General features: G+C 67.4%; 3 protein-coding genes across 3 annotated transcripts; all 3 read left to right on the forward strand.

Moving 5' to 3' along the window:
• The first annotated feature begins 736 nt into the window (after positions 1-736).
• Positions 737-2,020, forward strand: MC1R (melanocortin 1 receptor). Its single transcript, XM_062612976.1, has one exon. The coding sequence runs from the start codon at positions 784-786 to the stop codon at positions 1,726-1,728; it is 945 nt and encodes a 314-aa protein (XP_062468960.1). The 5' UTR covers positions 737-783; the 3' UTR covers positions 1,729-2,020.
• Positions 2,021-2,499: 479 nt separating this feature from the next.
• Positions 2,500-5,199, forward strand: TUBB3 (tubulin beta 3 class III). The gene is made up of 4 exons (XM_062612967.1): positions 2,500-2,692; positions 3,010-3,118; positions 3,580-3,690; positions 3,963-5,199. The coding sequence occupies exons 1-4, from the start codon at positions 2,636-2,638 to the stop codon at positions 5,036-5,038; spliced, it is 1,353 nt and encodes a 450-aa protein (XP_062468951.1). The 5' UTR covers positions 2,500-2,635; the 3' UTR covers positions 5,039-5,199.
• Positions 5,200-6,557: 1,358 nt separating this feature from the next.
• On the forward strand, positions 6,558-9,957 carry DEF8 (differentially expressed in FDCP 8 homolog). Its single transcript, XM_062612968.1, has 11 exons — positions 6,558-6,727; positions 6,807-6,889; positions 6,979-7,128; positions 7,215-7,356; positions 7,437-7,601; positions 8,209-8,336; positions 8,636-8,749; positions 9,129-9,209; positions 9,337-9,477; positions 9,591-9,700; positions 9,786-9,957. Exons 1-11 carry the CDS (start codon positions 6,619-6,621, stop codon positions 9,886-9,888), a joined length of 1,326 nt encoding a protein of 441 aa, XP_062468952.1. The 5' UTR covers positions 6,558-6,618; the 3' UTR covers positions 9,889-9,957.
• The last annotated feature ends 529 nt before the right edge of the window (positions 9,958-10,486 follow it).

Genomic DNA, 10,486 nt, shown 5'->3' on the forward strand with positions numbered 1-10,486 from the left:
GATGGTCACATGGGCCCCATGTCCCCCAGCCCTCCAGGGCTCCAGCTGGAGCACGGGTGCAGCATAGCATTAAATGGTGCTTTTGACAATGCCTACTGCACCCATCGCTTGCCCCGATGGTGTGAAACACCTTCCCTGGGGCCAGGCCGGGCCATTGGAGCCCATGAGGCCAGTGGTAGAGATGGGGATTGCGAGAGGCTCCTGTAGCAGGGATGATCCTACCGGAGTCTTGAAAGCGCATGGACACCCGAAGATGCGCAGTCCGTCAGGATGCTAGGATCTCCCAAGCACACACAGGACTCCAGGACACAGAGGACCACACACCACCCAAGCGTCACAGCATAGGGGTATGTGGTCTCCCTGGGACCCCAGGGCACACGTGGTGACCCCAAGCCCATGACTCCCCAGGGCTGTGCTGGGGGTCCGGCAACCCCGGCCTCTGCAGCAGCTCATCCCGCTGCCAGGGTGCCACCGTCATGCAGGTGACCACCCTCCTCGGGAGGAGGAGCCGCGGGAGCCGGCTTTAAAGTGGGGCAGAGAAAGGGCCCTTTCTTCCTCAACACCCCTGGCCCAGTGGGTGCGTGGCAGCAGGACACTGGGCAGAGCTGGCGAGGAAGCAGCCGTGACACGGGGGGGGGGGAGTGGGGGGGCAGGGGGCGGGAACCCTGCATCCCCAATTCCTCTGCGTCCCCTCGGCAGCACTGGCAGGCATCGTGGCGGGGCACAACGGGGGTTCTGGGGCTGTGCGGATGCTGTAGGGGGCCCTGGGGCTGAGCTGGGGCCATGTTAACATTGGCCCCCCTACGTCTGCTGCGTGAGCCCTGGAACAGCAGTGAGGGCAACCAGAGCAATACCACAGCTGGGGTCAGCAGTGGCTGGTGCCAGGGGCTCAACATCCCCAATGAGCTCTTCCTCACACTGGGGCTGGTGAGCCTGGTGGAGAACCTGCTGGTGGTGGCCGCCATCCTGAAGAACAGGAATCTGCACTCGCCCACATACTACTTCATCTGCTGCCTGGCCGTGTCCGACATGCTGGTGAGCATCAGCAACCTGGTGGAGATGCTCTTCATGCTGCTGATGGAGCATGGCGTGCTGGTGATCCACACCAGCATCGTCCGCCACATGGACGACATCATCGACATGCTCATCTGCAGCTCCGTCGTGTCCTCCCTCTCCTTCCTGGGGGTCATTGCCGTGGACAGATACATCACCATCTTCTATGCCCTGCGCTACCACAGCATCATGACGCTGCAGCGGGCTGTGGTGACCATGGCCAGCATCTGGCTCGCCAGCACGGTCTCCAGCACAGTCTTCATCACCTACTACCACAACACCACCATCCTCCTCTGCCTCATCAGCTTCTTCCTCTTCATGCTGGTTCTCATGCTGGTGCTCTACATCCACATGTTTGCCCTGGCCCGACACCATCTCCACAGCATCTCCAGCCAGCAGAAGCAGCCTGCAGTCTATCGTGGCAGCAGCCTCAAAGGAGCCGTCACCCTCACCATCCTCCTGGGCGTCTTTTTCATCTGCTGGGGCCCTTTCTTCTTCCACCTCATCCTCATTGTTACCTGCCCCACCAACCCCTTCTGCACCTGCTTTTTCAGCTACTTCAACCTCTTCCTCATCCTCATTATCTGCAACTCTGTGATTGACCCCCTCATCTATGCCTTCCGTAGCCAGGAGCTTCGGCGGACGCTGCGGGAGATGGTGCTGTGCTCCTGGTAGGGAGCGGGACACCGGTACTGGCCCGGCCGCCCCACCACGGGACAGAAGGACGGATGAGATGGGATGCACCGCGGGGTTTCCAGCTCTGGCACCCGATGCGGGCTCAGGGACTCGCGGCTCCCAATAAAGGCTCTTTGCACTGATGCCGTGGCTGGCACCGCCGTGCAGCTCCTGGGGACCACTTTCCGGCCCCACCGTCTCTTCCACGTTCGACTGCTCCCGGTTGCCACCTGCACCGGCCGCGGGGCCTTGCGGCGGGGTGCGGCCGGCGGGGCGCAGGGGCCGGGGCCGGTGCGGGGCACAGCCCGGACAAAGCGCCCCTCACCGCCGCCTTTGTTCTCGGGCCGCGCCCGCCACCGCCCGGCCGGCCCCGGGGGGATGCTCCTGGCACCGGGGACCCCCCCGGAGCGCACCCCCCCCCCCACCCCGGGCCCTGCCTCTTCCACCCCTGCGGCGGGACGCGGATTGGGGGGTGTCACCCACCCCGGCCGCCGCCGCCCCGGGGCGCTCCCGCCGCTGCTGCGTGGTCCCTGCGGCCGGTTCGTGCCGCGTGTCCCCTCCGGTGGGCGCCGGGGTCCCCCCCGCGGTACCGGGGCTGCCCCGTGGCCCGGGTGCGGGATCCCCCCCGCCGGTGCCCGCGGTGCCGGGGTCCCCGGGCCGGGCGGGGCGGGGCGGGGCGGGCGGCGGTGCCGGTGCCGCAGGGCTGTTGCAGCGCTGCGGCGGCGGCCGCCGATTGGTTGCGGGGCGGCGGTGACGTCAGCGCCCGGCCCGGTGCGGCGCGAGGCTGCTATAAAGGAGGCGGCGGCTGCGGGGCCGCCCCCCGCGCTCCCGGTGCCGCTCCTGCTCCTGTTCCCGCTCCTGCTCCCGGTCCCGCTCCCATCCTGTTCCGACCCGGCCCGGCAGCACCATGAGGGAGATCGTCCACATCCAGGCGGGGCAATGCGGCAACCAGATCGGCGCCAAGGTAACGGCGGCCCCGCCCCGCCGCTGCTGCGGAGCCGGGCGGCGGACAAAGACCGACCTCCCCCCCCCACCCCGTTCCGCTGCCCCCCCCCCGCGCTCCCGCCGCACCGGGAGGACAAAGGGCCCCGCCCGTTCCCCGCGCCTTTGTCCGCCCTTCAGCACCGCGGACAGCGCCCTGCCCGCCCCGCCGCCAGGGGGCGCCCCGCGGGTGGGTGTGGGAGGGCTGATGATGAGGGGTCCCCCGGGTCCCTGTGCCCCTCTCCCGGTACCCGGTGCCCCGGTACCCCCCCCCCCGCTGATCCCTGTCCCCCCCCCCAGTTCTGGGAGGTGATCAGCGACGAGCACGGCATCGACCCCAGCGGCAACTACGTGGGTGACTCGGACCTGCAGCTGGAGCGCATCAGCGTCTACTACAATGAGGCCTCCTGTAAGCGACACACAGGACCCCCCGGGACCCCTCAGGCAGGGCACCCCCGCACCCCCACCTTGGGCCTGGGGGGAACCCCAACATCCCTTTCTCCCCCATGCCCGGGTCTGCAGGGTGGGGCAGGTTGGGGGGGGGGGGGGGGCCGATACATGCAAGATACATGCCCCCAGCCCCCGGGGGCCCTGGGAGGGGAGCAGGGACACGTGCATCCCACCTTTGGAGCCCTATAGTTGGGGGGGGGGGGAGCCGTGCATCTGGGACCCCCATTATGTGTGGGGGGGGACACGATGACAGAAGTGAGCACCCAGCCCCTGATGGACACAACACACGCACCCAGCCCCATGGGACCCCACGGCTGGGGGGGGACACAACACACACCCCCAGCCCCATGGGACCCCGCAGGATCAGTGTGGGCTGGGGGTCAGCAGCAGGTCCCCCCCCCAGCACGGGCTCTCTCGCAGCTCACAAGTACGTGCCTCGCGCCATCCTGGTTGACCTGGAGCCGGGGACGATGGACAGCGTGCGCTCGGGTGCCTTCGGACACCTCTTCCGCCCCGACAACTTCATCTTTGGTAGGTCCCTGGGGTGGGGAGGGCGCTGACACCCGCGGCCCCACTCCCCTCCCGGGCCGTCGCTGTGCCCGGGGCGCTCGGCGGGCGCACGCCCTCCCATGCCGTGGGGCCCGGCACAGCCGGTTCGCTGCCAAACCTCTGCAGTTCCGACTTCCCACCCCACCCCGGCCTCAGATCTCGGCGATGCCGCCGGCGGCAGCGCCCTGTCCCCTCCCTGGCGTGGGCACCGGGGAGCCGGCAGCCATCGGTGCCTCTTTTCCCCACCTCGGCAGGGCAGAGCGGGGCCGGGAACAACTGGGCCAAGGGGCACTACACGGAGGGGGCCGAGCTGGTGGACTCGGTGCTGGACGTGGTGAGGAAGGAGTGTGAGAACTGCGACTGCCTGCAGGGCTTCCAGCTGACCCACTCGCTGGGCGGTGGCACCGGCTCCGGCATGGGCACCCTCCTCATTAGCAAGGTGCGGGAGGAGTATCCCGACCGCATCATGAACACTTTCAGCGTGGTGCCGTCCCCAAAGGTGTCGGACACGGTGGTGGAGCCCTACAACGCCACGCTCTCCATCCACCAGCTGGTGGAGAACACAGATGAGACCTACTGCATCGACAACGAAGCTCTCTACGACATCTGCTTCCGCACCCTCAAACTGGCCACCCCCACTTACGGCGACCTCAACCACCTCGTCTCCGCCACCATGAGCGGGGTCACCACCTCCCTGCGCTTCCCCGGTCAGCTCAACGCCGACCTCCGCAAGCTGGCGGTCAACATGGTGCCCTTCCCTCGCCTCCACTTCTTCATGCCCGGCTTCGCGCCGCTGACGGCCCGCGGCAGCCAGCAGTACCGGGCCCTCACCGTGCCCGAGCTCACCCAGCAGATGTTTGATGCCAAGAACATGATGGCTGCCTGCGACCCCCGCCACGGCCGCTACCTCACCGTGGCCACCGTCTTCCGGGGCCGCATGTCCATGAAGGAGGTGGACGAGCAGATGTTGGCCATCCAGAGCAAGAACAGCTCCTACTTCGTGGAGTGGATCCCCAACAACGTCAAGGTGGCCGTCTGCGACATCCCTCCGCGGGGGCTGAAGATGTCCTCCACCTTCATCGGCAACAGCACGGCCATCCAGGAGCTCTTCAAGCGCATCTCGGAGCAGTTCACGGCCATGTTCCGCCGCAAAGCCTTCCTGCACTGGTACACGGGCGAGGGGATGGACGAGATGGAGTTCACCGAGGCCGAGAGCAACATGAACGACCTGGTGTCCGAGTACCAGCAGTACCAGGACGCCACGGCCGAGGAGGAGGGCGAGATGTACGAGGATGACGAGGAGGAGTCAGAGGCGCAGGGCGCCAAGTGATGCCCGATGCCCCCCTCTGCCGCCCGCAGCCTCCCTGGCTTCGCGCTGCTGCACCCCCGGGCCCCGGCCGGGCTCCCCCTGCACCCCTTCAGTGTCTCCTGACCCCAACCCCCACCCTGAGCCGGCTCGGCCCCTCCCCCCCCCGCCTCCCCCCTTTTCGTTTTTTTTTTACTGGGTCGTGTCTTTTATTTTTTTTGAATACTCAATAAATTTATTGCTGTCCAGGTACCTCCTGCCTGTGCCTGGGGGGGGGGGGGCAGCGATGGGGGTGGGGACACCCTCTGCTCCCAGGGCACCCCCCCCACAGCCATGCCCGTCTCAGAGGGTTATGGGGACTCCACGTGCCCAGGCCATGGCAATGCACTGAGCCTCCCTGTGGGGCCCACATCCTCCTGCCCCACAGATCTGGGGGTGGAGGGCGGGTGCCGCTTTGCCCGGCTGTGCCTTTGTCCCCACTGTCACCCTTCTCCATGCTGGGAAGGGTCCCCCACAAACTGATCTGGGGGCATGGTACCCCGCAGTGCTGCCCCAGGGCTGTGCCTGCGTCTGGGGGATCCGGGACATCCCCAAACAACGCTAAGCCCCCCAGCTCCTGCTTGGGTGCTGGGCTGAACCCATAGTGCGGGGCCAGGATTTGCTGCCATGCTGCTGCAACCCCCCACGGGTCCCCGCGGGGAGAGGGGCTGTGCTGTGGGGTCTCGGGGGAGGGTTGAGGGCTGTAGAGGCGGGAGCTATGGGGCTGGGGGCTGTAGCGGTGAGGGCTATAGGGACAAAGAACTATGGGGCTGGGTCTATCAGGGTGGAGGCTATAGGGACAAAGAACTAGGGGGCTGGGTCTATCGGGGTGGGAGCTATAGGGACAAAGAGCTATGGGGCTGGGTCCATCGGGGTGGGAGCTATAGAGACAAGGAGCTACGGGGCTGGGTGTATCGGGGCGGGAGCTATAGGGACAAGGAGCTACGGGGCTGGGTGTATCGGGGCGGGAGCTATAGGGACAAGGAGCTATGGGGCTGGGTGTATCGGGACGGGAGCTATAGGGACACGAGCTATGGGGCTGGGTGTATCGGGACGGGAGCTATAGGGACACGAGCTATGGGGCTGGGTGTATCGGGACGGGAGCTATAGGGACACGAGCTATGGGGCTGGGTGTATCGGGGCGGGAGCTATAGGGACACGAGCTATGGGGCTGGGTGTATCGGGGCGGGAGCTATAGGGACACGAGCTATGGGGCTGGGGGCTATAGGGACCGCTGGCCGTGGGGTGGGGGCTCTGCAGACCTGGTTGTGGGGGCCGTTCCCGTGGGTCGCGCGTCCGCGTCCCCGCCGCGTCCCACGTGTGCCCCGCCCGTGCGCGGTGTGATCCTCCGGCCGGCAGGGGGCGGCAGCGCGGCGGGGCGGTGAGCCAGGAGAGAGCGCTGCCCCCTGGCGGGCGGGCGGTGGCGGTGCCGGTACCGGGGGCTGTGCGGGAGCCGGGATGGGGCGGTGCGGGGCCGGGCGGGGGCGGCGGAGGGGCGGGTTTGTCCGCGGCGCCGGTGCGGGTGCGGGTGCGGGGCTGAGGCGGCGGCCGCGTCCCGCAGGGCCATGGCGTACGACGAGCGGCTGGCCCGCTTCCGCCAGGCGCACCTCAACCCCTTCGACAAAGCCTCCGAGCCGCCGCCGCCGCGGCCCGACGGGGGGGACCCGGACCCAGGTGGGTGCTGCCACCCCCCCGCGCCCCGCACGGGCCCGGTACCGGCACCGGCGCCCGCTGGCACTTGGCCCCGTTGCAGGCCAGCGGCTGGACCCGTCTTCGGGGGACCCTGAGAGCGCGTTGGACCTGGGCCTGGCCGAGGATCACTTCTCCCGCCCCGTGGTGCGCGGGGCCGGGGGGGGGTAACGGGGCTGTGGGGGTGCGCGGTGCGCGCTGCCGGGCTCATCCTGCTGCTCCCCGCCGTGCCGCAGGGCCTGATCCTGGCGTCGGACGTGCATCAGCTGCGCCAGGCCATCGAGGAGTGCAAGCGGGTGATCCTGGCGCTGCCGGAGCACTCGGAGCAGCAGAAGGACGCGGTGGTGCGGCTCATCCACCTCCGCCTCAAGCTGCAGGAGCTGAAGGTGCGGCCGGGACCGGGACACGGGGGAAGGTGTCCCCGGTGTGGGGACGCCCAGGCGCAGGCTGACGGCCCCACGCGCGCCCGCAGGACCCCGGCGAGGATGAGCCCAACATCCGGGTGGTGCTGGAGCATCGCTTCTACAAGGAGAAGAGCAAGAGCGTGAAGCAGATGTGTGACAAGTGCAGCACCATCATCTGGGGCCTCATCCAGACCTGGTACACCTGCACAGGTGGGGCTGGGACCCCAGGGAGCCCTCACATCCATCCCGTGTTCCCGCCCCACGCTGACATCCGTCTGTGCCCCCTCCAGGCTGCTACTACCGGTGCCACAGCAAGTGCCTGCCCCTGGTGAGCAAGCCCTGTGTGCGGGCCAAGGTCAGCCATCAGGCCGAGTACCAGCTCAGCATCTGCCCCGAGAGCGGGCTGGACAGCCAGGACTACCGCTGCGCCGAGTGCCGGGCCCCCGTCTCCTTGCGTGAGGCTGCGCCGACGTGGCATGGGGCTGGGGGATGGAGGATGAGTGGGGCTGGGCTCCTCTGGGGCCTCTATGGGGGCTCGGTGGAGCTCGGGGCACAGCGGGGTTGGGGTTGTGTGGGGCTGGAGTCCCCCTTGTGTGTGGGGGGGCTCTGTGGAGCTGGGGCTGCCTGGGGCTGGGGAATGGGGATGTGTGGAGCTGGGGGGGGGGTGTGATACTGCATGGGGCTGGAGCCTGTATGGGCAGGGTGGAGCTGGGGCACAGTGGGGCTGGGATTGTGTGTGGTTGGGCTCCCTTGGGGGCTTTGTGGGGCTGGGGGGAGCTGTCTGGGGCTGGGGGATGTGGGGCTGGGCTTCTTTTGGGGTTGCAGGGTTTTGGGGTGGAGCTGAAGGCTGAGGCTCTGGGGGCTGTGTGTGGCTGTGAGCTATGGGGAGATGGGGGGCTCTTGGCTATGCAGGGCTTGGGGGGGATTCACAGTGCATGGGAAAGTGATGTTTGGGGTGCTGCTGTGCGTCCATGGAAGGACATGGCGCGGGGTGAGCAATGCATGGTGTGGCACTGGTGCCAGTACCTGTGCCAACGTGTGTGCCGGTGCGTGCCGCCGCAGGGGGGGTGCCCAGCGAGGCCCGGCAGTGCGACTACACGGGCCTCTACTACTGCAGCAGCTGCCACTGGAATGACCTGGCCGTTGTGCCCGCCCGTGCCATCCACAACTGGGACTTCGAGCCCCGCAAGGTGCCCCGGGAGGGGGCTTGGGGGCACCCCGGGGGCTGTGACTGTGGTCAGGGGAATCCCAGGGCCTCCATCCCTGGGTGGACGTCACTTGTAGGGCCCCATCCCTCATCGTGGGGGTCCCTGGGGGCCATGTCCCTGGGTTGAGATCACCTTGGGGCCATGTCCCTTGTCATGGGGGTCCCTGGGGACTGCATGGCTGGGTAAATAGAGGTTCACTTTGTGGGGGCCGTGTCCCCAGGGCTGTGTCCCTAGGGATGGGGCCCAGTGGCCATGGGGTGATGGTGGCTGCGGACGTGCAGGTGTCGCGCTGCAGCATGCGGTACCTGGCGCTGATGGTGTCCCGGCCTGTGCTGAAGCTGCGGGAGATCAACCCACTGCTCTTCAACTACGTGGAGGAGCTGGTGGAGATCCGGGTGAGTGATGGGGGGGATCCCACCTGACCCTACCGTGCAGGGCTGGGGCTGGGGCTGGGCAGGGTGGGCAGCAGTGGGAGCATGGGGTGAGCAGGAGGGAGAGGGGAGCCCTCTCAGCACCTGCTGGGTCCCACTGACCTGGAAAAGGGTAGGGGTGGGAGTCAGGACAGCAGGTGCCCAAACTGCGGCAGGTCTGAATTTGACTGAGCTTGACTTATCCCCATCACACCCCTATCTCCATCTCTTATCTTCATACTACCCTATGCCTACACCATCCCCATCTCATCCTTGTACCTGTCCCCATCCTGCCTCTGCCACCAACCTTTTCTGTCTTGTGCCCACTCCCATCCCCATTCCCTCCTGCCCTGTCCCCGTGCAGAAGCTGCGCCAGGACATCCTGCTCATGAAGCCCTACTTCATCACCTGCAAGGAGGCGATGGAGGCACGACTGCTGCTGCAGGTCAGGCCCAGGGGTCAGGGCTGAGCTGGGGGGGACCCTGGGACTGTGAGGGGGGGTCAGGAGCCTGGTGCAGCAGTGATGGGCACAGGGGTGACAGGCACAGCAGTGACAGGCTCCCTGCCTGCAGCTTCAGGACCGGCAGCACTTTGTGGAGAACGATGAGATGTACTCGCTGCAGGACCTGATCGATATCGAGGCCGGTCGCCTGAGCTGCTCCCTCACTGAGATACACACCCTCTTTGCCAAGCACATCAAGCTGGACTGCGAGGTGAGCCACGGGGCAGACCCACAGCATGGCTCCATGTGGGGCCAGCGCCGTGCTGGGGCGGCTGGTGGGGTCCCCTTAAGGCAGCTTTGGGACCTTCTGTGCTCCTGCCCCAGCGCTGCCAGGCCAAAGGGTTCGTGTGTGAGCTCTGCAAGGAGGGCGACGTCCTCTTCCCCTTCGACAGCCACACCTCGGTCTGCACTGACTGCTCCGCCGTCTTCCACAGGTACGGCACGCGTGGCGGTGGCCGTGACCGCGGCACCGGTGGGGGTACACAGTGTGGGGTGACCACTGCTGTCCCCTCCCCACAGGGACTGCTACTACGACAACTCCACCACCTGCCCCAAGTGCGCGCGGCTGAGCCTGCGCAAGCAGTCCCTCTTCCAGGACTCCACCATGGAGGCAGAGCCCTGATGGGGGGAGCCAGGCCCCACGGCCACCCCATGGCACCCTGGCACAGACATAGCCCCCCCCCCCTTCCCCCCCGGCTGCTTGTGGGCCAGGGTGGCTCCTGGCTTCAGGACCCTCTGCCTGTGGGGACAGCAGCGCTGGGGGCCCTGAGGGATGAGAGGGGATGGGGTGTGTGGGGGTTACTGCAGACCCCAGCTGCTCCTTACAGGGGGAAACAGGACCCCATTGGTGACCCACAGCAGCTCCCAGCACTGATCCCACCCACAGCAGAAGTGCCTGGAGCTCAGGGGCAGGTGCAGGCAAGGCAGGGGTCCCGTGTCATGGGGCAGTGTTACCGGCTGAGCCAGAGCCACGGCTGCACCGCAACCAACCCGAGCCGAGCTCCCACGGGCTGGGCAGGGCGGCAGGAGCCAGGGGAAACCCTCTTCCACGTCCACACGTTACCGGGATAGCGCTGCTGAGTCGGGGGCAGCACCCGGGTTTCCTGTAGCATCAATGAGCCTCTGTTCAACCCAGCACTCGTGTCCCTGCTTTGGCGTGGAGGGATGGGGCGGGCAGCGGGACGGGGGCTCCGGTGTCGAGTGCCATTGGCAGGGGGCAA

This window comes from Pezoporus occidentalis, unplaced genomic scaffold (assembly GCF_034315485.1).
Source record: "Pezoporus occidentalis ecotype Australia unplaced genomic scaffold, CSIRO_AGI_Poc_V1 ctg163, whole genome shotgun sequence".
Taxonomy (NCBI): domain Eukaryota; kingdom Metazoa; phylum Chordata; class Aves; order Psittaciformes; family Psittacidae; genus Pezoporus; species Pezoporus occidentalis.